The 27,504-nt window shown below is 35.8% G+C and overlaps 3 protein-coding genes across 7 annotated transcripts; 2 read left to right on the forward strand and 1 right to left on the reverse strand.

The window, feature by feature from the left end:
- Positions 1–864: 864 nt before the first annotated feature.
- c1h16orf89 (chromosome 1 C16orf89 homolog) lies at positions 865–4,187 on the forward strand. Of its 2 annotated transcripts, XM_073841011.1 has the most exons (8): positions 865–1,161; positions 1,805–1,957; positions 2,032–2,182; positions 2,269–2,386; positions 2,500–2,662; positions 3,128–3,232; positions 3,367–3,444; positions 4,051–4,187. In XM_073841011.1, the coding sequence occupies exons 1-8, from the start codon at positions 888–890 to the stop codon at positions 4,152–4,154; spliced, it is 1,146 nt and encodes a 381-aa protein (XP_073697112.1). In that variant the 5' UTR covers positions 865–887; the 3' UTR covers positions 4,155–4,187. The 2 variants fall into 2 exon arrangements, with proteins under 2 accessions (XP_073697112.1, XP_073697104.1); XM_073841003.1 differs by lacking the exon at positions 4,051–4,187 and having other exon boundaries at positions 3,367–3,565.
- Positions 4,188–5,143: 956 nt separating this feature from the next.
- Positions 5,144–23,797, reverse strand: ift70 (intraflagellar transport 70). 4 transcript variants are annotated; one of them, XM_073840975.1, is made up of 20 exons: positions 23,621–23,797; positions 23,398–23,463; positions 22,459–22,668; positions 19,191–19,247; positions 18,143–18,278; positions 17,738–17,842; positions 17,526–17,654; positions 17,169–17,218; positions 11,082–11,234; positions 10,425–10,490; positions 10,076–10,129; positions 9,945–9,998; positions 9,697–9,773; positions 8,943–9,153; positions 8,244–8,291; positions 8,019–8,090; positions 7,804–7,907; positions 6,288–6,366; positions 5,550–5,679; positions 5,144–5,286 (listed from the first exon to the last, which is right to left on the reverse strand). In XM_073840975.1, the coding sequence occupies exons 1-20, from the start codon at positions 23,672–23,674 to the stop codon at positions 5,150–5,152; spliced, it is 1,992 nt and encodes a 663-aa protein (XP_073697076.1). In that variant the 5' UTR covers positions 23,675–23,797; the 3' UTR covers positions 5,144–5,149. The 4 variants fall into 4 exon arrangements, with proteins under 4 accessions (XP_073697076.1, XP_073697068.1, XP_073697094.1 ...); XM_073840967.1 differs by having other exon boundaries at positions 9,933–9,998; XM_073840993.1 differs by lacking the exon at positions 8,244–8,291.
- Positions 23,798–24,141: 344 nt separating this feature from the next.
- LOC141335525 (uncharacterized) lies at positions 24,142–26,294 on the forward strand. Its single transcript, XM_073841024.1, has 4 exons — positions 24,142–24,282; positions 24,802–24,922; positions 25,034–25,163; positions 25,485–26,294. Exons 2-4 carry the CDS (start codon positions 24,820–24,822, stop codon positions 25,684–25,686), a joined length of 435 nt encoding a protein of 144 aa, XP_073697125.1. The 5' UTR covers positions 24,142–24,282; positions 24,802–24,819; the 3' UTR covers positions 25,687–26,294.
- Positions 26,295–27,504: the final 1,210 nt, after the last annotated feature.

Genomic DNA, 27,504 nt, shown 5'->3' on the forward strand with positions numbered 1-27,504 from the left:
CCAGAGAAGATTTCAGAGAACTTTTTAGAACGGAAGAAAGTGTTACAAAGAACGTGAGTAGTAAAGTAACTAGTAAAGTAACACATTACTTTTTAATTTAGCCTACAAGACAATATCTGAGTTACTTTTTGAAATACTAACTAATGACAGGTTAGTGTTTTACCACTGACTGAGAGCTAGGAGTAAGTGTAAAGGCGATCAAATACACCACAAACCTGCAATAATTAAATATGTTAGATAACACATGTATCCTTTATGTATTTAATGCCATTATTAACTAGGCTAATGTTTTTGCTGCTGAACTTCAATGATCCAATTCAACCATACTAATAAGCAAAAAATATTTTAGACTAAACTAACATTTTACACTGTCATTTTAAACTAACATTTGTGCTTCATTTTTTTTTTTGGTATTGAACTGTTGAACTTTCTTTTGCCAAAAACATAGCTTTTTATATTAAAAACAAATAAGAAAGAAGCAAGCCCAGGCAGCCCAGATTTCAAAAGTAACGTCCCAGCTAACAATTTTTGGTTACCAGAACGTTCTGAGAACGTTAGCTTTTGGTTCCCAGAACGTTCCCTATTGGTTAGCCAGGAAAGTTTTCTTAACGTAAATAGAACGCATTAATTTACATAAAAATTCACCAAGTAGCGTAATTATTTTTTAAAGGAGTAACGCAATTTGGTAATGCATTACTTTTAAAAGTAGCCTAACTTTCCCCAACATTGCCTGGAAACTGTTAAACTGTCCAGCAAGGAGGAATGAGGAGAAGTCCCACTCAAAACGGAATATTTTACAGCAAAAGCAAAAATATTCGAACTATGTGGTACCCCAGGGTTTACTAGCCTTACATCTCAGCGGACCTGAGCCACGTGATGGCTTTGCTATGACAAACAGCTTCGCCTTCAAAATAAGGGAAAAAAGCTACTGGATAGACCACTCGTCCATTAACCATTTCGCCTGTTTATTTAGTATTCTCAAAGCTCTTAAAATGTGGTATCCTTTTCTTATGCTTCTTGTTCTCTCGTCTACAGCTGATTTATCAAACCAGGATGTAATTGATAACATACTTTTGAGTTTATCCAAGGGAATCACATACTTTGACATGCAGGGCAGAAACATCAACCTGGACGGTGTCGTTGGATACCTAATACTTCAAGGTAAGCCATTTTACAGACTAAATATTTAAAAATATCCTGAATTATGAACACTGGTTTAACTTTATACCGATCATATATTACCAGTGTGTGATATTTATTTCTGTTATTTAACTTTTCAAAAGACCTTTCATTTCAATGGACCAACATTGGACTTAGTTGTAAAATCAACATACGCATTATGGCTTTTAAATAGAATTTCCGACCGTATTTTTCGTTGCGCAGTTTGTTGAGGTTCTTTTGGCGGCTCTTGCACTGTTAGCTAACCATCATTTACCTTAAAGACAATTGTTTTTGTGATTACATTTGTGATATGCAAATTCAATAAAAGAAATAACGACATTTTTGTCGTTTTACCGTCCGATAATGAACTGCAAGCGCTCAAGCGGCGCACTGTTCTAGTTATTTCACCATTTATAAAATGATTCTGTTAATAAAGTTGTTTAAAGATAAGTTTAAACAAACAAAAGTATCAAAACGAACACATTTTTGGACCACAGCGCTTCATAATGACTTCCTTTCGGAGGGTTAAATACTTCATTTAGGGGCTCAAACCCCCAAAAAATCCACTGAGCTGAATGAACATCTGAAGTGAACAGTCCATCAATGGTTCACCATTAGGCATCTTTCTGCTTATATAATTCAGCGCAGCTGCAGGAGGCAACACGAACTTGGCCGCATTCAGATTTTCTGAGTCTCTCTCAGCGCAGTGCTGCCGTTTCTATGTTGAAGAGACTGAACAAGAGCCTTTCTACCGCCGTCAGCGCTCTTCAGGAGACAGACCCCAAGTACTTCAAAGGTATGCTCTTCGGCGGAAACAAGCTATTCTAAACAATCTAATAGCACGGAAAACACAAACTGTTTCTCCTACAGAGTTTGAGCCTATTTTGGACAGCTCCTTCTGGTCCCTGCCTGCAGAATGGAGCTCCACCGATCCCTCACTCGTTTATACCTCAGTTCGGTCTATGGAGTGCTATGATGAGCAGTTGAGTGATAAGTGCATGACTCTCCTTCTAGGAACATGGTAAGAAGATTGTAACATGAAACAGAACGGCATCAAAAAGTTGTAAAAAATCACTATCAGTACTGCAACTGTTATTTTATTGCAAGGAAAGACAATGGAACCCCATGTATTGTGACTAAGTCTTGTAGAGACACGATGACACAGTTTGGATGTCCACACTATTCCCTGTCCCACCAGCTACTGTACTTCATGATAGGAACGATGGTAACGCTTCTATTAATCTTCACTGTAGTGTTAGCCAATGATTGTTTACCTGCTTCTGATGTCAATCTGTGTGCTTTCAGTCTGTGGTTTAAGTCTGACACTTGTGTCCTCAGAAAGGGTGCTCCAGAATGCTCAAGGGGGACCTGAGATTGTCTCGCATCAACATAACTGTGGAACATTACAAGAGAATCTTCTGCTCCAACATGATGAAAAGCAACCAGGATATTTTCAAGAAACCTATTACTGGCCAAATGCAGGACATCTTTATAGAAAACAGTTAGTATATGCTATAAGGTTATGAACAAATGATTGGAGAAACATTTGTGACCACAAAACCAGTTTTAAGTAGCACACATTTTTTATGCCAAAAATCATTAGAATATTAAGATCATGTTCTATTAAGATATTTTGTAAATGTCCTATTGTAAATATACCAAAGCTTAATTTGATTAGTAATGTGCATTGCTAAGAACTTCATTTGGACAACTTTAAAGGCGATTTTCTCAACATTTTGATTCATTTTAGATTCCAGATTTTCAAATAGTTGTATCTCGGCCAAACATTATCCTCTCTTAACCAACCATGCATCAATGCAAAGCTTATTTATTCTATAGCTATATTTATTAATCAAACATTGACCCTTATGACTGGTTTTGTGGTCCAGGGTCACATTTATCACATCTTATAAAATAACATCCATCTCCACTGTATCTTTTTTTGATTCAATTATTTATTTTGCAGTTCTTTTATGTGGTTTAGTGGGATTCTCAGACTTCTATAAATTGGACTGGTTGCAGTCTATTCTAACATGGCAAGATCATGAAGCAGGGTGTTTTGGAAAAGAAGGTGAGTTAAATGCATTTTAAATATGTACAGTTATATCCTAATGTTTAACAACTGTATATTAAATAAAATCCTTAAGACATACAGGTGTAAATCACATTTTAAACTGTATGTTGCATATTGTTTTTCCTCCTCAGAGGACATCTCCCAGATCTTTGAGGAATTCTTGGACGCACCCCACAAACGAGTGAAAAGAAGAGAAAAAACACTGACAGGTGTTTGTTTGCTCTTAAAGCAAATGTCACTCACCCTCAAGCCATCCATGAGTTTGTTTCTTCAGAAATACAGCATCACTTGTTCACCAATGGACTGCAGTGAATGGGTGCCGTAAGAATGAGAGCTGATAAAAACATCATAATAATCAAAGTAATTTACACAACTTAAGTCAAAATGGCTACAGGTTTAATATGTATGTGTAACAAACAAATTCATCAAGAATAACTTTAACTTAAAAGAACTCATATAATTCAAATCAGGAGAGAAATATGCACAGATCAAGCACTGTTTACAATCGAAAACTGTCCAATATAATCCCTGTGATGTTTTTATCAGCTGTTTGGACTCTCATTCTGACGGCACCCATTCACTGCAGAGGATCCATTGGTGGTCAAATAAAGTAATGCTCAATATCGCCACTGTTTTTTCGATGAAGAAACTCATTTACATTTTGGATTGTCTGAGGCTAAGTAAATTTTAAGCAAATGTTTATTTTTGGGTTAACTATTCCTTTAATGTTGCAGTTGCTGAAAGACAAAATTATTATTTAGTTAATGTCACATGATTATAGTGTTTCAAACTAACACATGTTTTTTTTTTCATAGATGGCTGCTCAAGTCATATGACAGGAGTTGCAGTGAGTGCATTAGGAGGTTTTCTCAACCATTACCTTTCAGAGCAGGACATCACGAAGAGACCCTTCATTTAAGGGCCATGCTTCATGAAATAATGCTTACAGAACTCATTTTCCTTTTTTATCAGGATTTATAGATACATTTGTGACCCTGGACCACAAAACCAGTCATAAGGGTCAATTTTTTTTAAATTGAGTTTTATACATCAGCTTTCTATTGATGTATGGTGTGTTAGGATAGGACAATTTTTGGCTGAGATACAACTATTTGAGAATCTGAAATCAGAGGGTTTCTTAAATATTAAGAAAATCACCTTTAAAGTTGTTACAAATAAAGTTCTTAGCAATGCATATTGGTAATCAAAAATTAAGTTTTGATATATTTATGGCAGGCGATTTACATAATATCTTCATGGAACATGATCTTTACCTAATATCCTAATGATTTTTGGCATAAAAGAAAAATAGATCATTTTGACCCATACAATGTATTTTTGGCTATTGCTACAAATATACCCACTTAAGACTGGTTTTGTGGTCCAGGGTCACATTTGGTATTTATTATTTCCTCTATGGTCAGTTTTCTGTAAATGTGTGGTAGATGATTCAAAGAAAGGCAAACAGAAAGGCATCTTTTCTTGGAAAACCAAGAAAATGTATACTTTATATCAAATAAAGAAAATGAAAAGAAAATGAACAGTATTATGATACTTATTCTGAAGAAAAATAACCAAACTATACACTGTCAATGCCTTCCATCATAATGAAATGTGCATGTTTTATTATTTTAATGCAAACAGAAGTTGGTTTAAATGAATAAAATGCCCTTCATTTATGAATATTTTTCTTAGCTTTCATGTTTGGAGGGAGTGGACCCCTGTGGGTTCAATTTTACAGAGAATGCATGCATAAAAATGCATGTTTGACTTCAGTCCAGAAACAGCATGATCTCTTCAAAGCTGCTTAGAAAGTAGCCACGTTGAAATCACTTAGACTTTAAAACTCCATTCTTGTGGTCTGTGGTGAATATTTGGATTCTTGTTCTAATATAGCTATATGATGTATGATGATTACTCATTCCATCCTGTGACTTCATAGAAGAGAGCTTTTATCAGACGTGATTCATACGTGACGGTGTTCTTGCCGATGTGTATTCGGTCCTCCTCCAGTGGCTGCTCTATGATGGCAGGCACATCTTTTCCGTACACTAGAGGGGAGGGTAAAAAAAAGTAATTAGTCCCGTGGAGAATCTCAGGATTGAAAATTAATTAGTGGCTCAGCTTTCAAAAACCAGCATTTCATCCCCACTGAATTAAACAATCAGGACAACAGTGAACTAGTAATCACTGGATTAGATTTTGATACTCGGCGTATTACTGGAGGATTAAAGCTCCGCATTGACACAGTCCCGCTACATATGAAACAGGACACTATCTGTGGGATCAAACCATCTTTAGAGGATATACTTACATTCACAGTGCTCAAGGAACTGAATGCACTCTTGCACCACTGAATCTCTGAGCATGATCATGTGCTTGGCCATGTTTTCCAGCAGTGAGAGAAAACATCTCTTAGCGTAGAACCACGTGTCTGTTCCAAGCTGAAATCATAGGATGTCAGTGTCATGTCAAGTGCAATGACTACATAATATCACATGAAGATCACATCAGTAAAACCATCAAACATGCAAACAAGATGAACTTGACAGTAAAAGGAGTGCAGTAGCAATCCAGTGCTGTTCTCTGCTACAGTATCATGAGATCAAGAATGCTGAGGTTCTTGAGTAACATTGTTTGTGCAGCTGGAAACAGCAAAGACCTCTTCAGTGGATATTTGTGACCCTGGACCACAAAACCGGTTTTAAGTCGCACGGGTAAATTTGTAGCAATAGCCAAAAATACACTGTATAGGTTGGGTCAAAATTGACGATTTTTCTTTTATGCCAAAAATCATTCAGATAAGTAAAGATCATGTACCATGAAGACATTTTGTAAGTTATTCAGCTTTCAGATGATGTATAACTCTCAATTTCAAAATATTGACCCTTATGACTGGTTTTGTGGTCCAAGGTCACATTTAAATAACATGTTAAGGATGGTAACTGAGCAGGCCTTAGGGAAATACAGCGAGTAAGAAACATGAAAACTTGTGTACTGTCTGCACTCAACTAAAATGGCTATTCAAAACATGAAATGAAATATTGATTACCTTTTTGTTGTATGGCTCAAGACTCTTAATGACACGAGAAATGCCAAAGTCATAGTTCCCTTTAGCACAATACAAAGTCCTGGAAAAAATTATGTGCTGTAAATATTAAACATAATTCAAATTGAGAATAGATGTCTTTAAATGAAAGGTATGGATGATCTCATTTTCTTTTGACATGTATACGATTCGAAAGTTTAGGGTCAGTAAGATTTTTGAGAAGTTTCATCCCAGAAAACCCATAAAAGATTTACGTAATTTTAAAAATCCACATCGTTTTATACATATTTTGAACTATGGGGCGCCATTATTTTGATGACGTGAAATAGTTGCACTCGGTGAGTTTCTGGTCGCTACCTGTTGCTTTTTTTTACCACAACTCAGAACATAGAATACTGATACGATGACCACAGGTAGTGAAAGAGCTTACAGGTGCCTATGGATATAAGTGTAGGCTTAAAGCAAACGCTGTACCACTGATTGTTCCCCACAAGGAGTCCAAACACCCCTGGATATCAAGTGAAATCTGTGCTGAGAAACTCCTTCAGTGGCTGCGGCGTCATTACAAGCTTTGGCATGTTTACATCCTGCCAGGATGGAATCTAGCATTTCTTGTCTCTGCTATTTGTAAGCTCTTTAGTTGCTGTGTTCTACTAAAAACCTCAAAGGCATCAAGGCTAAAGTGGAGAGAACAAAGATGCAGAAAGTTTTATTCGTCCACATGCATCTTCTCATTCTTTTCTCCTCTACTTACAGCTGGGAAAAGCAATGAAGACTTACATTGCTACTCGTGCTGCCCTTTGACTGTAAATTACAATCAGTATTTTATTTTCCAAGTTGTGTATTCTGAGTTGTCTTGCGGTAAAAATAGCAAGAGGTAGCATCAGTAGCTCACAGAGTGCAAACATTTCACATCATTGAAATAATAGCCCACCCCTAAGTCCAAAATATGTATAAAACGATGTTAAATAACATAAATCTTTATTGGGTTTTCTACTACATATTTCAGTAAGAGACATCATTAACATGATATATGTGACCCTGGACCACAAAACCAGTCATAAGTAGCACAAGTATATTTGTAGCAATAGCCAACAATACATAGTATGGATCAAAATTATTTTTTTCATAAGGATCACATTCGATGAAGATATTTTGTAAATGTCCTACTGTAAATATATAAAAACTTAATTTTTGATTAGTAATACACATTGCTAAGAACTTCATTTGGACATCTTTAAAAGTGATTTTCTCAACATTCTGATTTTTTTGCACCTTCAGATTCCAAATTTTCAAATATGTTGTATTTCGGCCAAATATGGTCATATCCAAACCATACATCAATGGAAAGCTTATTTATTAAGCTTTCAGTGATGTCAAAATCTCAATTTCAGAAAATTTACCCTTATGACTGGTTTTGTGGTCCAGGGTCACATTTAGCCATAGCCATAAAGTCTTATTACCCAGGGTTCCCTTTAATGGTTGATTTAATACAATAATGTGAAAATATTGTAAGTACCCTATTACAAGGTTGACAATACACAGATGAAAGATTTTTTTGTCTGGATCATCATATGAGATCTGCTCCTCTTCTTTTTCTATCTTCCTCATCAGTTCCTCTGCCTGTATATGCACAGACAGACCCGAGGGGTAAAAACACAGAAAAGAAAACTATGATTAAGCAAAGCTGCTCTAATTGTATTAATTATAATGAAGTAAGATTTTAAGTTTTACCTCTTCATTTTGACTGGTCATGATGTATGACACGCACAGGTTAGCCAGAACAATTGCACTGACGTTGAGGATCTGCAGGACAAAATGTGACTGTTAATTCATTGCAAGGATGCTAATAACAGTAGACACTCTTCAGAATAATAATTAAAAAAAAAAAATTAAACATCATGCCGCAAACTCCATGCAGTCACACAGTACGACTCCATGAGTCACAGATCATTTTACCGAGGGTTTTGTTTTGCAGGGACACTCTTGAATGTTACACTGTTCCAGCTAGCAAGCAGAGGAGTAAAGAACATGTTTTCATTTGAAATTTTTAGATTTGTTATATAATCGTCTGCCATGTACTGCCAAATGTCATCCACCATCACAGAAGACAAACAAAATATAAATATATATTTACAATATAATTTATATATATGTATATTATAAAATAAAGCAAATTGTAAATAAAAGTATTAGCAAAAAAATAAATGGGTAACACTTTGCAAAAAGGTGCATTAGTTACCATTAGTTAACTATTTTAGTTAACATGAACTAAGAATGAACAATACTTCTACAGCATTTATTAATCTTAGTTGTAATGGAAACAGGCTTCTTCTCCTTCAGGAATATATCCATGAGTCAAAAATAAACTACTTATCTTATTTTACTGTTTTTGAAAAACACATCTGGATTCCACTGTTTATGTAAAACACTACTGGTCGACTGATTTAGGTTAGTTTCATCTATTTTAAAAATGGATATTTATTAACTCTACTAGCCACTGAGGACTCAGTTTTCTGTCATTTGTATTTCATAAGTTATCATTCTTATTTTAATTTAAATATGGACTTGGCTTTCATGAAAAGGCATTGGTCTTCCAAGTGCCTCCAAATACATTACAAGTGGCCAGAAAAGCACATTCAGTAACAATAAACTTACATTCTCATAATGCTTCTTAACGATGGGCTCATAGAAGCCAATGGCTTCTTTATATTTGTTATCTTGCATGAAGAGCACATGAGCAACATTAAGTTTCCAAGTGTCATGCTCATTGCAGAACTCCAGTGACTTATGGAAGATCTTTTCCACCATGCTGTAGTTCTCACGGTTCCAGTAGATTTTGGCCTGTGCCATTAGTACAGGGATGTACCTTAAAAAATAAAATAAAATAAAAAAAATCAAGAAAATACAAGTAAATTAAAAGTATTTATATGTGACCATGCACCACAAAACAGTCATAAGGGTCAGTTTAAAAAAAAAAAAGCTTTCCATTGATGCATGGTTTGTAGGATAGGCCAATATTTGGCCGAGTACAACTATTTGAAAATTCTGAGGGTGCAAAAAAATCTAAATATTGAGAAAAGTTGCCTTTAAAGTTGTCCAAATAAAGTTCTTAGCAATGCATATTATTAATCAAAAATTAGGGTTTGATTCATTTACGGTAATATCCTAATGATTTTTGGCATAAAAGAAAAACCTATAATTTTGACCCATACAATGTATTTTTAGCTATTGCTACAAATATACCCATGCTACTTATGACTGGTTTTGTGGTCCAGGGTCACATCTATAGCGAACGCTTCACATGAATTTACATAAAGAACAGAAATCACCTCTTTTGTAAGTCACTTTAGATAAAGCGTCTGCTAAATACATAAATGTATTCAGTGTAAAAACGAATCTTTAAATTTACCTCTCAAGAACCTCATCATAATCTTGGACATATTTTTTTAGGGATTCATCATCCCGGTTGTGCCTTGCTTCCTGCACCTTTGAGGAAAGAGATTTAGAGTTTTAGAGGACTTTAATTAGCCATTTTAGTGTCAGACATCATCTATTGATATCATAATGGTGATTCAGAGAGCAATATTTGACACAAGCAAGCATAAGTGCTGTAAATTCTTGAAAGGCAAAATGCCAAGCCATAACCTGTTTTGTAACCTTGCGCAGTTGCTCGGTCAGTTTCCCAGCAATTTCGTCAAATTTTCGGAAAGCCTATGACAGATGAAAAGTCAATTAATAAAAAAAAAAATACTCACTAGATACTTGCCAAGACTCAAAATATCACTTACTTCCTCAGGTGCTGTTTGACATGTTATCATGGCATCCAGGAACTCATAGAGGTACTATAAACAGAAGAACAGAATATTAGCCCTACTGCCTTGATACGAGTTAGGACTGATATGTCAATATGCATGAGGCAACTCTGCAATTATCACCTGGTGTGTTATTACTTGCAAATGCCTTATGGCCAGAGGAATCAATCAGTGTGGACAATATTACTGGAACGACTATCTAGGCTAATAAAAAGTGGGAGTCTTGTATATACATGATTGCATTTTCATAAAACTAACAGTGCAAACACTACAACAAGGCTAATGGGAAATAAAACATGAAATTGCTACAAAATAACTGCCTTACCGGTGTGAGAAACTTGTAAGTGAGATGAGCATTTTCAGCCAAGACATCTGCAGCAAGGTCAAAGTACTATAGAAAACAAAAGCAAAGAACACTTCATACACCTCTTAAAGCAAAATGTAAGTTTCTATAAAGGAATAGTTCAACCAAAATGAAATTCTGTCATTAATTACCCTCATGTCGTTTCAAACCTTTGATGAAATCCGAGACCTTTCTGACCATGTATTGACAGCAACGCAACTGACGCGTTCAAGGCCCAGAAAGGTAGTAAAGACATCATTAAAATAGTCCATGTGACATCAGTGGTTCAATCTTAATGTCACGAAGCTACAGGAATACTTTTTGTGTGCAAACTAAACAAAAATAACGACTTTATTCTACAATTTCTTCTCTTCCAACAGTTCCACTGATGTCATATGAACTATTTTAACAATGTACTTACTACCTTTCGGGCCTTGAATGTGTCAGTTGCGATGCTGTCTATACAAAGTCAGAAAGCTGGGTTTGGAACGACATGAGGGTGAGTAATTAATGACAGATTTTTCATTTTTAGGTGATCTCTTTAAATATACTATAAAAGCTAAAGTGCATAATTTCTAGTATGCCACTGCCAAACAATTTCCTGAACACTAAAAACTGTTATCAATAAAGCACACTAACCTCATATTTACAGTAAAGCAATAGTAAGTTGCCAAAAGTGACAGGGGGAAAGGGGTTTTGCTGAAGGAGAAAAGCAAGTTTCTCAAAACCCTCTGTGGGCTTGGTGTCCATGTTCATTAGGGCCTGGTTGTGAAGAGTGACTGGATCTAGCTCCTAAGTGTGAAAAAAAAGCAAAAAACAAAGAGAAACTTACAATGGACATAATAATCAATTCTTTAAACGATCAGAATATGAGCCAACTTTGAAATGTTAAAGCATTTCTTATATGTAGAAAGAGATTAAAAAAGCTAAATATGCTAATAAACTAATTTTTCACAAATAAATTATCCACCTTTTTCCCGCCATTTGTAACATTTATGAGTTTGGCTTCCGGTCTCATCCACGTCCACCTATTTTTAGCTGTACAAAACAGCTAGTTTTGCTCCTTGATATTGCAAATTGGTGTGTCTTATCATCAGTGTTGGGCAGTAGCGTCGCTACAAGTAGTGACGCTACTAGCTTAACTACATTTCTCAGTAGCGTGGTGGTAGCGTCGCTGTTTTCTGAATCAAATAGCTTTTCAGTAGCTAAGCTATTATTTTGATCAAGTAACGCGGTAGCGTCAACAAAAGCTACAAGCTATATATTGTTCTATACTTTAAGCTCAAATCGGAAATATAACTGCTACGGATCACTGATCCTGGGTCAGTAAGCGACGCCACCGCCACTAAACCTCGTGATGCCATTGGCTCATTAAACTGTCAGTCAAACCGTATTATTCCTCCCGCCTCTCTCGTGAATGAAGTGCGGCACGCAGTTTGAAGCATCTCAGCGTGTTTGCAGACTTGAGGTAAATAAAGAAGTGTTGATTGAAAGTACATTTATAAAGGCTAATGTTTTTTTTTTTTTTTTTTTGCATTCGAAGATATGAGAAAAGTGTGTCTTAGTCTAGCACTGGTTGTCGAGACTTTTGTTGTCGATATTTTAGCTAAATGTCAGAAAAAAACTGAGCGCCCACATAGCAACAGAAAACTGTATAATCTGCAATGCTAGTGATGGGCGCCTTGATTTTAGTATTTGAAGCAGGCTAGTGCTCTGGGAAGATCTCAAACTCAGAAGTACAAGATGGGCAGAGAGTGGGTGTCAAATTCATGGCGAAAGGCAAAATATTTCGGTTCGTTAGTAAAAACAAACAAACAAAAAACGACCAGGTTCCATAGCAAAATAAGAATGAAACCGTGTTCTAGTCTAAACGAATTATAATAATCTTTGCTAATATTCTGAATACTTCAAACTGCTTTGGACTTTGCAGTAGCAAATTATGCCTTTACTATGACCAACATGACAGAATATGATATTCAGCTGTTTGGTCGCGCTGGTGTCTTACGTGTCTTACGCGCACACTATGTTCATTTGAAAAATAAAACACAGTCACCCAAAAGTTACACTAGTCAATTTAAATAGTGTGTATAACATGCAGTTCAGCATGACCACCGGTCCTGTGGCACATTTTTGCTCATCATGATATTTTCCGTCGACGTGCATGAAGTACAAAGCTTACCCAATGCATAATAATTTTGCTTCAAATACATTGCAGATATGGAAACATTTGTATTTGTGGCAAGATAGTCTACATAAGCCCATCTTTACTTTCACATTTAATTTGTTTTGGATTGTTTAGGCAAATTTATTTATTTATTTATTTCATCATTGTTCTGTTCTGAATAAGATTAAAGTTAAAGGATTTGTTGTGGAGTGAGGGAAATAATGTCATAACATTATGCTGTAGGCCTGTTTATTTCAGAATATAATAAAATGTGACCCTGGACCACAAAACCAGTCTTAAGTCGCTGGGGTATATTTGTAGCAATAGCCAAAAATACATTGTATGGGTCAAAATTATTGATTTTTCTTTTATGTCAAAAATCATTAGGAAATTAAGTAAAGATCAAGTTACATTAAGATTTTTTGTAAAATTCCTACTGTAAACCTATCAAAATGTAATTTTTGATTAGTAATATGCATTTTTAAGAACTTAATTTGGGCAACTTTAAAGGTGATTTTCTCAGTATTTTGATTTTTTTGCACCCTTAGATTCCAGATTTTCAAATAGATGTATCTCGGCCAAATATTGTCCTATCCTAACAAACTATACATCAATAGAAAGCTTATTTATTGAGCTGTATGTATATATGTATATATCTCAGTTTTGTAAAATTTAACCTTATGACTGGTTTTGTGGTCCAGGGTCACAAATGTGACTTATAGGCCTAGCCGCTGTGACCTGTCGGTTAAATTTTTACGTTAATGCATTTTACCTTCTGCAAACGAAAATAGCCGCTTGATTCGGTTATATATTCTTACTGTCAGTTAACAAATTTACAATAGAATTTAGCTTTGCTTCCCAGATAGTAACAGAGTCTGGGCCAAATCTGGCTTAGATTCCACACTTGTCTTTTATTCACAGTCTTGACTGCAAAAGTTTGTGATTTGTTTTTATTTTTGTATTTGTTATGTACTATAGATTCTGACAATTAAAAAAATCAGGCTCCTGTATTCATGAAATCAATCACTATCTTTGTTCAAACACGGCAGTAAATTAAAGTGCTGTTTTTGTGCGGTCTGTCATATTTTAGTAGCTATATACAACAAATCTACAGCGCTTCCTTTAGGCTATTTATTACGAAGCTGTCAACACTGTAAACTCTGACGACATGCAATCAGTTGACGAACACCCATCCATATATAGACTATGTTATTCAATAATATGTATAAAATTATTTTATTTACAAATTTTGTGTTTTCCCTGTTTTATTCGTTTAATATTGTGAGACTGGTGCCATTGCTTTTTTGTTTTTATTTTTTTCAAGAAAGAATTCAACCCCCCAGAATATGAGATAAATCCAGCCCTGTACATGATACAGATTTTTGTTGCCAAATTGGTTTGGAAGAGTGGTTGAATAAACAATTAAACTGAACTTGCATGCCTGTATGACTGACAATTTAATTGATCACTGAGAGAGCACTGACTTTGTATGATGTTGGTTCAATAGAAAAATGAAATTTTAAAAAATAGCTTAGATGTAGTGAACTACTTTTGCCATGATGCTGTAGCTTAGCTTGCTACATTACCAAAGGCTGTAGCTTTAGTGTAGTTAAGCTTCATTTAATGAAGAGTAACTGTTAGCTTAGCTCACTACATTTTCCAAGTAGCTTGCCCATCACTGCTTATCATATTATTTTAATGTGTTACTTTAATTATGAGCAAACTGGTTTGTAGTGCAAACAGGTTTACAGTTAACTGCATGTTGTTGTTCTCGTTTTTTTCCCTACAGCGGCTAATGAACTGGAAGTCTCACCCATAGGCTACTTCCAAGAAAAAGGTCGATAAACTGTCAAATGTCTATATGGTAAATAATAACTGACATTCTGTTCCACTAGAGGGCAGCAGATGGCTATGTTTGTCCATTTCTTCAAAACAGATATGAAGAATTCCATCTATGCATGAACTAAAGACTAAAGCGTACACTGGAGGTTTATCTATCTGTAAACTAACATCAAAATAGAATTGTATAACTGTTAGTTAAATCAGATTAATAAGCACTTTTAGTTTATACATAGGCCCTCTTTAAGGAAATGATATAACCCTGTAAATACGTTTTTGCGCAGTACCCTGAATTCTTATTAATATCTGGTACATTCCTTGCGCTAGTCCTAGCTACAGATTCTGTGTTTAAAAATACCTGTCCTGCGGGAAGAAACAGAGTATTTAATAAGCGCTTATGTAAGATGGATCACTATTTGGACTCATTAACTTCTAGGTGCCAGCGCGAACTAGCACACAAACATGTCCCTGCAGCCCGCCATCATTCCAGCCAGCAGGTGTGGGCTTACCAGCTCTCACAATACAAACCCCTGCAGAAAAGGATTAAACCTCCACCGGAATCTTAAAAACAGCTAATTCCCAGTGCATAATTAGAGACAATCTGGCAAGGATTTGAGAAAATTAAACTTGTATTATACTATAAAAAGCCAGTTAAACTGACTAGGTCATTTTCTTTCTTCTGAAATGAATGACACACTGTCTGTCAATACAGGATAAAAGTTCCTCAAGTGTGCATGTGAACTGGCATGCCTATGACATTGATTCATAAGAAGCTATCCTGCAAGAGTGAGCACACTCAGATCAAAAAGCATAACTAATGAGGAAAATATTCTCTTGACAGGCATCCGATCTTATCCGGCAGCCTTTGTTTGCTGCATTGCTATAGAAATGAAAAAACAGAACTGAGAAAAGGTTTTTTAGAGCAAAAGCACTCGGAAGTATACTGGAATAAGATGGTAATGTGATATAAACACATTAACAGGTGCTTTTAGTGATCAAATTACAATCGGACAGCACTTGAATACATTAAAAGCCAAATGTAAATGCACCTAATGTGATAAGATTGCCATTCGATCACTGAAAATACTTTCGAAGGTAGTTAGAGATGGTTTCTGATTTCATTTCATCAAGTATAAATGCGACAAGGTGTAAATGCTAATGCATTTTAATTAAGCAATATATAATTATTACGCTGATTAAGTATATATAATGAGGTTGTGCTACAAATAATGATTATCCGTCACTTTGATGGACTAGGTTGTAAATTTTCTATCGTGCTCTATTTTTATCAGTGTTTAAAGAGCTTTTGCAGCTTCCTCTCTTTTTATTCTACTTGCACAATGTGAATATGTTAACAGACACTGAAGTCTTACAATCTGCTTGGCAATTTAATGAACAATATCCCATGTATTACTTCACTGAACTACACTAACAATCTCTCACATCTATCCCCAATTCCTCAATCACATCTCCCTCCTGGTGTCTTTTTGTAGGGGCATTTTAAAATTTTATTTTCTCCTTTTTTTTCTTTATATCTAATTCCTATTAGAATTCTTTACTTTTAAGCAATCTAACACAATAGACCAGTTAGCTAATTTGAAATGCATTATGAATTATCCATTAATGTTATTTATGGTTAAAGCAATCTCTGATGCAGTGCCTCTGATGTCATTTCGAATGGATAAGTGAGATACTTTGAATGCAATCCTACTACAGTTGGGGTCAAAAGTTTACATACACCTTGCAGAATCTGCAAAAAGGTTAATTATTTTACCGAAATAAGAGGGATCGTACAAAATGCATGTTATTTTTTATTTAGTACTGACCTGAAGAAGATATTTCACACAAAAGATGTTTTCATCCACCAAAAAAAATTGTTGAATTTATAAGAATGACTAATGAAGAATGACTCAAAAACGTGCATACACTTGATTCTTAATACTGTGTTGTTACCTGAATGATCCACAGCTGTGTGTTTTTTGGTGATAGTTGTTTAAGAGTTCCTTGTTTGTTCTGAACAGTTAAACTGCCCGCTGTTCTTCAGAAAAATCCTTAAGGTCCCACAAATTCTTTGGTTTTTCAGCATTTTTGTGTATTTAAACCCTTTGTAACAACAACTATATGATTGTGAGATCCATCTTTTCACACTGGGGACAACTGAGGGACTCGTATGCAACTATTACAGAAGGTTCAAACGCTCACTGAAGCTTCAGAAGGAAAAAAACATTAAAATTTGAAGATCAGGGTAAATTGAACTTATTTTGTCTTCTAGAGAACATGTAAGAACCTTCTGTTGCTTCTGAAAGGCAGTACTAAATGCAAAAAAAAAAGATATTTGTACACATCCTTGTTCCGTTCAAAAGTTTTCACCCTCCTGGCTCTTAATGCATCGTTTTTTCTTCTGGAGCATCAGTGAGTGTTTGAACCTTCTGTAATAGTTGCATATGAGTTCCTCAGTTGTCCTCAGTGTGAAAAGACAGATCTCAAAAATCATACAGTTATTGTTGAAAAGAGTTCAAACACACAAAAATGCTGAAAAACCAAAGAAATTGGGCAGGGACAGCTGTTCAGGACAACTATCTTTAAACAACAACAACAAAAAAAACAGCTGCGGATTATTCATGTGACAACACAGTATTAAGAATCAAGAATTCAACAAAATACATGAATGCCAAGTGTCAAGGGGAATAAAGTGTCACCACAGAGGTGAAATTTTTTAGTACCTCTTCTGATCTGGGGGGCATGTCAGTTAGTGCTTCCTGTGCTGCAGCATCTGCAAAATAATTTAGATATATGAGGCCATAATCACTGAATTACATTAACTTAAGTTCAGTAGTAGCCGCTACAGTAGGCAGTCAAAACAGTGCAGTGTATCAGCCCAGGCTAAATTATGCAGAAATCTACTGAGCAAAACAGTCTGTGCTGCAGACTTCATGTTTAATGCAATGCCACTAAGAATTCTGGAAGGCCACATATTCTGCTAATGGATTTGCAGTTTATTATACACTATGAATAAATAGAGTGCACATCAAAAAGTACATGATAGGAAGGGCGCATAAGTGCGGTTTATCTATACTTACAGTTCTTCAACTGGTATTCAATAGCTGCTTTCAGATTAAAGGCTTCAATCAAAGCTGTTTCGTGCAGGACGAGGGTGTTGCCGACACTTCTTACATCAATGCCTTCTGTTGTCATTCCAATACTGAGCTCTGTAGACATAAGTATCACTCATTGAAAATCACTCTATAGCACAGCAAATCTTGCAACAACAAGGATTTTCTGTTACAAATACCTGGATGCTCTCTGATTCCACGTTCAATAATTTCTGCAATATATTTGAGTGCTGAAGCGTACTGCTTTAAACTGTAGTAACAAAGTGCTATATTGTAGGCCAGATCTGTAACAAAGAAATAAAAAAAAAAACAATCAGTCCAGCAAAGCTAGTTTTAGAAAACATCACAGCGTGTCAAAAGGTCTCCATACCACATTCACTTCCATAAAAAAAAAACTAAATTGCTACCCTTGCGAAGTGTGGTCAACCAGTCAATGTTATGTTTGTAACTCTTGGCAGAACAATTACTGGGAGACACCAGTGTGTGTGTTTGTCTGTTTTGTCTATTAAGCTCCTGCGTGTAGACACCACAAACACACACAGTTATAATTCAACGGAAACAGTGCTAAAGAAGCTTATCCTCACCTGGCTGGTAGCCCAGCACATTCATCGAAGACATAAACTTTTTGCAAGCTTCTTCATACTCGCCCTCCTTATAAAGCAAACACCCGAGATCCACATCATAGTCTGGATCATCCTGAGGCAACTGCTCAACCAGAGTCTGGAGAAGCAAAACCAAATATTCCAACAAAATAAACAGTCGCTCCAGCCACATTCTGTGGTCAGATGGTGATTCATTTTCCACATGTGCCATAGCCCAGAGTTCTTACGGGATATTTCATGTATACTGTGGCCATAAAAAGAATTTGGACACTTAAAGGGACAGTTCATCCAAAAATGAAAATTCTGTCATTAATTAGTCACCCCCCATGTCATTCCAAACTCGTAGGACCTTCGTTTATCGTTCATCAGAACACAAATTAAGATGTTTTTGATGAAATCCGAGAGCTTTCTGAAACCGCAGCAACTCAACTGACAGATTCAAGGCCCAGAAAGGTAATAAGGACATTGTTAAAATACTCCATGTGATATCAGTTTTTCAACCGTAAGGTTCTGGAGCTACAAGAATACTTTTTGTGTACAAAGAAAACAAAAATAACGACTTTATTCAACAATTTTAGAACACCAGCTTCTGCGTCAGCAGCACCACAGGCATGCACTGTGGTACTCTAGTGAATGCGTGTCAAAGACTGACACAGAAGAGAAGATTTTAATCAAAACTATCTGTCTTACGGGTTTGGAACAATATTAGGAGGTGAATAATTAATAATAGAACTATCCCTTTTAAGGTCCTTTTTTTAATTCCCTTTTTTGTCATTATTTACTCGCCCTTATGCCAAAACCAGTATGACGTTCCTGTTTGTTTATGGAACACAAAAATTAATTATTTTATAAAGAAAAATAAATAATATTAGACTTAAGAACTTCTTTTCAAGATTTGTACTTATTTTTTTTTTATTGTACCTTGAACCATTACATTCTTAAACAATTGTCCTAATGTGTTCCATAGAAGAAAGTAAAGTCATAAATTGTTGAATGGGTGAATAAATTACATCAGAAAGAAAAATCTTACTTTAGCACCTGAAAAGTCCTCCTCTCCATATTTGATGGCAGCTTGCAGTTTAATCATCTGTTTAGAAATGGGATAAATAATAATATTTATTTTTAAAATCAGCATCAATAAAATAAAAGGAATGCAATGTGACGTGTTAGGATCAACATTGCAATAAAGTTGCAATAACTGTTCTTTTATCTGATGCACACTGCCAATTATAATTACAATGTACAATAAATGGTTTCTATTTTAACACAATGTAATATAAATATTAAATATACAAATTTATTTTATTTGTTGACAAAGCTTAAAGGATAACTGTTGCCAAAATGCAACCTGGGCTGTTTTTTTTTTTTTACTGTAAACGAGACAAGCTTATATCTAAAAGCATAATTACGGCAAACAAGCCGTTTTTGAGATTGACCGTGATTTAGTTTTGTGGTCAGTGGCCGGTGAATGGGAATACTAGGGGCATAACTTTGAGCGCATCAAAACCAATATTTTTACAACACTAAGAAGGCTCGACACACCATGACACTTTGCTCGAAGTATCGCCTGGGTCTCTACACATGAACTCTAGCATTGAGAACATTGTGTACACAGAGTTTACTAAAAAGAACGTTTTTGAACAACTCACTTACACTGTTTGGGTTTCTGCTCGCAGCCATCTTGCCAGTCAAGAGGTGTCGATCTCCGAATGCGAATGAATGGACTCCATAGGACGAAATATTAGGCTTATATAAGGCTCTTTTTACAACTAGAAGTTTAATATTGTTTTTCACTTGTGACAAACCAAAGAATTAGCCGTGCATTTATATGGGAATATGCTTTAGGAGCTATCCATCCTCACACTCGGTGATCGACACCTCTTGACTGGCAAGACGGCCGCGAGCGGAAACTCAAACAGTGAAAGTGAGTTGTTCAAAACCTTTCTTTTTAGTAAACTGTGTGTACACGAACAATGTTCTCAATGCTCGAGTTCATGTGTAGAGACCCAGGCGATACTTCGAGCAAAGTGTCATGGTGTGTCGAGCCTTCTTAGTGTTATAAAAATATCGATTTTGATGCGCTCAAATGTATGCCCCTAGTACTCCCATTCACCGGCCACTGACCACAAAACTAAATCACGGTCAATCTCAAAAATGGCTCGTTTGTCGTAATTATGCTTTTAGATATACGTTTGTCTCGTTTACAGTAAAAAAAAAAACAGCCCAGGTTGCATTTTGGCAACAGTTATCCTTTAACTTTTAGCAGGCATTATTCCAGTCTTCAGTGTCACATGAGTGTCACCAGCAGTATGCTGTTTAAATATGCAAAGGCACATGTCCTATTCATCATGTTTATGTTTTTGTCTGCTTGACAGGACCATACAAAGTTGTGTATCTTGTATTAGAGCAATTCAAATTTGGTGCTTTAAGTACAATTCTCTCATACTGACCACTGGATGTTCAACATGGCATCTCATGGCAAAGAACTCTCTGAGGATTTGAGAATTAGAATTGTTGCTCTCCACAAAGATGGCCAAAGTTATTAGAGGTTCAGTAACACCCTGAAACCGAGTTACACTACAGTGGTCAGGGTCATACAGATGATTTCCAAGATGGGTTCTATTTGGAACTAGGCTTGCAAGGGTCGATCAACGAAGTTGAGCACTCATTCTGTGCGTCAGGTGCAGAACCTGGTTCTGGAAGAGTGGAAGAGTAGAAGAGTGCAGAAGTAGAAGGTCAGCTTGTCAGTGCTCAGACCATACGCCACACACTGCAACAAGTCGGTTTGCATAGGCGCCATCCCAGAAGGAAGCCTCATCTGAAGCTGGCTTACAAGAAAGCCCGCAAACAGTTTGCTGAAGACAACCTGTCCAAGAGCATGAATTACTGGAACCATGTCCTGTGGTCTGATGAGACTATAAGATAAACTTGTTTGGCTAAGATGGTGTTCAGCATGTGTGGAGATGCCCTGGTGAGGAGTACCAAGAAAATAAGTGCCTTGCCTACAGTCAAGCATGGTGGTGGTAGCATCATGGTCTGGGGCTGCATGAGTGCTTCTGGTTCTGGGGAGCTGCAGTTCATTGAGGGAAACATGGATTCCATTATGTACTGTAGATTCTGAAGCAGAACCATGTGTCCAACATCCAGCAGCTCCGTGATGAGTGGAAGAGGATCCCAGCAACAACTCATGCAGCTCTGATCAATTCCATGCCCAGGATGATTACGGCAGTGCTAGATAACAATACATTGACACTTTGGACAAGTTCACTTAGGGCGTACTCACTTTTGTTGCCAGCTATTTTGTATGTTGACTAATTTTCAGGGGACAGTAAATCTATACTGCTAAACAAGCGGCACATTGACTAGTCTAAAATATATCCAAGTTTTGTTTCTATAGTATTGTCCCTTGAGAACATATACTAAAATGGTTGCTGAAATGTGAGACATACTGTACATATATAAACACACTGCCATTCAGTAAGATTTTAATGTTTGACATTTATGCTCATCAATGCTGCATTTATTTGAATTAAAAATACAGAAAAAATTTAAAATTGTGTTTTTCTATTTTTATATGCATTAAAATAGAATTTATTCCTGTGATGCGAAGCTGAATTTTCAGCATCATCACTTCAGTTTTCAGTGTCACACGATCCTTTAGATATCATTTTAATATGCTGTTTTATTATCAATGCTGGAAACAGTCGTGCTGCTTATTTTATTTTTTATTTTTTTGGAACCTTTTTTCAGAATTCTTTGATTAATAAAATATTTAAAAGAACAGGATTTTTTTAAAAATAGAAATCTTTTGTAACAATATACACTACTACTTCAAAGTTTGGGGCCAATAATTTTTTTGTTTGAAAGAAATTAATACTTTTATTCAGTAAAGATGTGTTAACTTCATAAAAAGTGATAGTAATTGATAGTAATTGTTAGAAAAGATTTCTATTTTAAATGCTGTTCTTTTAAAATTTTTATTCATCAAAGAATGACAGGCTCTGTTTCCAACATTGATAATAAATCAGCATAATAGAATGATTTCTGAAGGGTCGTGTGACACTGAAGACCAGAGTAATGGATGATGAAAATTCAGCTTTGCATGCTTCGTATCACAGAAATAAATTATTTTGAAGTATAATATTAATATTATTACTTTTTTGTATTTTTTATCAAATAAATGGTACTTTATTGAGCATAAGGGACTTCTTAAAAAATATATATATATGTTTTAAGGCCAGTGCATTTTCTTAATTCACAATTTTTTACAGATGTGACAAAATGTAACGTGTATCCACCTTAGTATGACTGGTTGTGCTATCCAAGAGAAAAGTAGCTTTCATGGCGTCTGGAAAGGCACACGCTCCATACAGAGACTGGGCATAGTAAAGTTTGTAGTCCTCGACCTCTGGATGAAGCTGTGTCAGCTGTTCATAACATTCAGCTGCATTAGTGAAGTCCTGCATGTGGTAGTAGCAGTAGCCTAGGAGAGACAGAGCAGCCCTGGACTGGACATATAGAAACAGTATGTCACATAAAATAAAAAATTATATATTATTATCTCCAAGATGCTTTAAGAGACCTACCTGCAAACTGCAAAGCTACCGGAAAAACTATGCACAAGTTCACCTAGGGCAAAAGCTACGCTTTTTACGCAAGTATACTATACTTTTAACAGTATAGTAACTTTACAGATAGGTATCTTGAAGCATCTTGGAGACATTGCCACAGTTTTAGTCTGTCACAGTTTGTTCTGTTTCTTCATGTCATTCCAAACAGACTGGATGATGAAGAGATCAGATCTCTGTGTGAAGCACTGGCTGTTGTGCAAACAAAATGTGAAACGAATGAATACTCTAAATAATTACACTAACAGTCTGCTTTTAAATGAGAGGTCTGCTCCTTCACTAGCCGGTTTTAAATTGATTCTTAAATCTTATTTGTTCCCTCAGCCTTTTGATTAAGGTTAGTCTTATGTGATATTTAATATGAAAGTTTTCTGATTGTATTTTATTTAATGTGTTTGTATTTTTAATATGCCTAATGTGTCTTCTGTACAGCACTTTGGTGCAACTATGTTCCTTTTAAACGTCCTATAGTAATACATTTTGACTTGACTTTTATATATATATTTATATTTTTAATGGTTTAAACAATGGCTACTTTCGGGGGGTTTCAGGACGTTTATTGATTCAGTCAATGTAAAGAATGAGTTTAGTATGACAGCTGTAACGTACTTTAGTGTGTTTCTGATGTTCCTTGCTTAGAATATGAATAGCGTCTCCATATCGCCCTTCTTTGATCTAACAAAGAAAGAAATAAGGATTAGTAAATAGCCAATCACTTCGGGAGGAAAGAGAAAAAGAAAATCGTTTTGCTAAAAGTGCGAATGCAAGCAAACAGCATATGAGACCAGTGGTAACTAAGCTAGCCTGTTAGCTTGTGCAGCTAATAACTCACCATTTTGTACGCGGTGGCCGTGTATTCGCCGTCTTTTATCGTTGTTAGCGGCATTATCGAACCCAAACACTACATGTAGCTTTATCCCATAAACAAAAACGTCAAATTTGAGAAAGTTGACGATGCAGCCCTCTGTTTTTTCACAGACACGACGCAGACATCCTGTCTCTTAGCAACCGTCCCAGAAACGGATGTGACATAATCGTTATATTATTACTCCAGTGGGTCTCTGGTCTCTGCAGAAGCTGAAAGAGAACTCAGTTCTGCTTTAGAAATTTAGAAATTGTAATACATAAGATACATTATTGGAATATATTCATATAGTCATTTTTTTTTCCTTTTATAAATAGATAAAATCTATTACTAAATACTAAAATCCTACTAAAGCCGTATCTTTTTAAGCATTACACCAGCATTACAGAGTCATAAATGAGCAAATAAATTCTTACAGAACTCTTTGGACCTCAAGGAAGAGTTTTGAAATTCAAACCATAGTGGCTTGCTCATACAAGCCAAGGGTTTGGAAAAGATGTGTGTGATGGGGGAATGTTTTAAAACAGGAGGGAGTGTTCTTCAGTGTTGGGACAGACTGGTGGAGCAACCAATACACAGAACTCCAGGAGCACTTTAAAGAGCACACATCTTCCCAAACTCTCTGACTGGTATGTAAACATGGATATTTAAATCTACATACTACTATAACTAAATTTGGTACAAAGTGTTTTGACTGATTTTGTATCAGTGTAAAGATTTCATGCATTCTATAAATGTCTGTACTTTAAAAAATATATATACATATATTTACAAAAGTTAAGTTTAAACATAAATGTTTACTTCTCATTTTTAATTCTATTTTCACATGCACATTCTTTTAAAAAATGTAGCTTTCTTACAGACCATGAAGAAAATGTCATGCACAGCTATCAGGCAAGTCGGCACAGATTGTGCCCTGAAACCAAATATGGTCTTTATGCACCAATATTATTTTTAGGATTAGGATTAATAGTGAGTTTAGTAGCACAGGGTTTGATTTATCTCTCAGTAAACATATATCATCTGCTTAGAGGAGAGGAAAAGACCAAGGCAGTCATTTGAACATTTTCAAGGGGAGGAAATAGACTTTCAGTAGTTAGTTTCAGCAACTACACATGTAATCTAAGTTTCTGGGTGTACTCGTGCAGGAAACATAAAGAACCAGGATGAGTTTCAGAGTGAGTCTATTGTTCCTGGCCATAACTGTGGTTGTTGTCTGTGGTCAGAAGAGACGCCTTGCAAAAGAAGAATGGAACTATCGTGATGGTTGTAAGTGGATGTCTTTTTGTTTAATAAAACACACACCTGTTGATTTATGTGTGCTATTAAGGATTGTTGCATTTGATAAAACCTCAATGATATTGCTTTTGTGCTCCTCAGCTGAGAGAGTAAGCATGCGAGGAGTTGCAAATCTGACTCAAGTGCTTGATGACTGGAGGTTTGACATCCTCAACCAAGTAAAAGGACTCCTGCAGAACGACCATCAGTCCTTGCTGCCTGACTACTCCAGGTACGCTTTCATGAGGTTCAGTGAGTTACATCAAACTCTCAGATTCAGGCATGCTTTTTTTCCGCAGAGTGAAAACAGCAGGAACGCAACATTGTTATTTTGGTATCTGCAGCTATGTCAAAATGCGGACTGCGTTCTTTCAGAGCAGAACATTTCATTATGCTGGAAACCTTGCAAATATTTTATGTGCTTAATGGGGAACTTCCTGGCTCCTTATGGTTTGGAGTCTAGTCATGTTCATATTCCTCAAAGCTCAAAGCCAACCAGTGACTGCGCTATACCGTCCTGCTCTCATATTTCTTCCTCTCTTTAACTCTTTAGGATCCAGCCTCTCTCTGAGGCCCTAGATGACCTGTTCAAAGAGTTCAATGCCCTGAAAACTCATCTTGGTGAGCTGACCGAGAAGTTTGGACCTTTGGAAACCTTCATAGATGAACTGAAGACCGAGAAAGCCAGTGCGAGCGCAGCACCTGCTAACCCGGTGCGCAGACGGGTCATTAAGAAGACGCCTGTTGCCTCCTAAGCGACCATGTTTGAGTAGAGCTGGACCTCTTCTAACATTAAACCACTATAGATTTCTTTAGTAGCCTTTTCTTTGAGCTTCTCGCCCTTTTGGCATCTTGTTGCTGTATGTTGCTGGGAAACAGGTAATAAACAATATGCTGAACATTGTGAATGTCCCTCTATGTGGTTTGGGTTGTATCTAAAAGCAGCAATTTAGCTGTGACAGCCCGCTCATAATCAACATTGGACACAGCTGTAACCGCAGGACTTTATTTTTTTTAGAATACCTTCCATTGCTGGTAATCAAAACGAAACAAACAGGCATTTGTTATTCAGTACAAGAGTATTACATTTAGCTGTCTTTAATCCTGCATGAGTATATTCAAATATGCATGACTGTCAGTGAATTGATATGTGGTATTTGCAGCTCTCAAAATGATCAATGGCTCGTGCAGGTATAAACTGATTATGTACAAGCTAAGAACATTTCAGGAACACAATAAATTGTGTTTTTCATTGTGTATTTATGCTTTTAATCGGATGAGCATGGTAATTAGATGCTTAATATCTCTTGGCTCATATTAGCCATCTCATGTAAGCTATAATAAATTCAAACTGTTGCATTCACTAAGTTTCAGTGTGTTAGCTAACTTTTGACATAATTAGCTTTGTGCATAATAGTTTGGTGTTTGATTTGTGTAATAGTCAGCCAGCTTTCATTATATCTGTGTTTGTCTCATCCCATTTTCTCACAAACTTACGAGAAGCTCTATCTATCTGTCTGTCTGTCTGTCTGTCTGTCTGTCTGTCTGTCTATCTGTCTTTCTGTCTGTCTATCTGTCTATCTATCTATCTATCTATCTATCTATCTATCTATCTATCTATCTATCTATCTATCTATCTATCTATCTATCTATCTATCTATCTATCTATCTATCTATCTATCTATCTATCTATCTATCTATCTATCTATCTATCTTTCCTGCAAGCAAAATTCAAGAACACCAGGCAGCAGTAGAAGAGGTCCATTTTTTTCTTTGAACACTGTTTATACCATACTTTATGGCCAGTCATTTGGTAATATAGGGTCTTCTGTAGCACTTTATTACTATAATTCAAAATGTTCCCCCTCATTAAAACACATATAAACATAAGAGGCAGCACTATTATTTATTGGGTCATTCCTGGAATTCGGTAGCATTTCAACTTGGAATATACATTTTTTTAAACTACATATGATTAATTTTCTAAACATCCCACATAATTATGCACATGTCAAACCTCCAAAAATATAACAATTTCCCACCTCAGGCATTAACAACCTTTTATTATTTTCATTTTTTTTTTTCAGACTTTTTTCAGACACTTTTTTTTCTCAACCCCGTAACGGACCAAGGATTTTACACATAACTTGTTATAAAACAAACATCTACTGCTCATGTGTCCCAGAAAACAATTTAATGATAACAAATGTAACATTTATCATATGTTTCACATTTTTACAGGGCTCAAGCTAAAAATACACACATGTATGTGTGTCTATGGTCTCTTTATTTTTGTAAAAAAAATAATAATAATAATTTAGAAGTTTAACTAAAACCACAATTTTATTGTTTTACTCCTTAACATGTCAGATAGTAATCAGCAAAAAATGCTTTAATGCTTAATTGTCTTCCCTATATTTTTCCAAAAATATTAAGGTGTGACGGGGTTGAAGTCTGTAACACATTTGAAGGGATACATTGCCTTCAATTTCTGGATCAACATATCTGCATGCCCAACACTGTCTTTCTGCTGCAAATGTGGGTGCAATTTCTGATATAGGATGCTTGTCAAC

The sequence above is a fragment of the Garra rufa genome, chromosome 1 (genome assembly GCF_049309525.1).
Source record: "Garra rufa chromosome 1, GarRuf1.0, whole genome shotgun sequence".
Lineage (NCBI taxonomy): Eukaryota > Metazoa > Chordata > Actinopteri > Cypriniformes > Cyprinidae > Garra > Garra rufa.

What these genes read in the sequence shown, in the direction of transcription:
- c1h16orf89 (XM_073841003.1), top strand. Translation starts at nt 888, where the DNA reads ATGACAAACAGCTTCGCCTTCAAAATAAGGGAAAAAAGCTACTGGATA. An exon ending in TGGATACCTAATACTTCAAG is followed by an intron (nt 1,162 to 1,804) that starts GTAAGCCATTTT and finishes TATATAATTCAG; the next exon opens with CGCAGCTGCAGGAGGCAACA. An exon ending in ACTTCATGATAGGAACGATG is followed by an intron (nt 2,387 to 2,499) that starts GTAACGCTTCTA and finishes TTGTGTCCTCAG; the next exon opens with AAAGGGTGCTCCAGAATGCT.
- ift70 (XM_073840967.1), bottom strand. Translation starts at nt 23,674, where the DNA reads ATGCCGCTAACAACGATAAAAGACGGCGAATACACGGCCACCGCGTAC. An exon ending in TATGATGAGGTTCTTGAGAG is followed by an intron (nt 9,154 to 9,696) that starts GTAAATTTAAAG and finishes TTATTTTTTAAG; the next exon opens with GTACATCCCTGTACTAATGG. An exon ending in TTGAGCCATACAACAAAAAG is followed by an intron (nt 5,680 to 6,287) that starts GTAATCAATATT and finishes CTATGATTTCAG; the next exon opens with CTTGGAACAGACACGTGGTT.
- LOC141335525 (XM_073841024.1), top strand. Translation starts at nt 24,820, where the DNA reads ATGAGTTTCAGAGTGAGTCTATTGTTCCTGGCCATAACTGTGGTTGTT. An exon ending in ATGGAACTATCGTGATGGTT is followed by an intron (nt 24,923 to 25,033) that starts GTAAGTGGATGT and finishes TGTGCTCCTCAG; the next exon opens with CTGAGAGAGTAAGCATGCGA. An exon ending in TTGCTGCCTGACTACTCCAG is followed by an intron (nt 25,164 to 25,484) that starts GTACGCTTTCAT and finishes TTAACTCTTTAG; the next exon opens with GATCCAGCCTCTCTCTGAGG.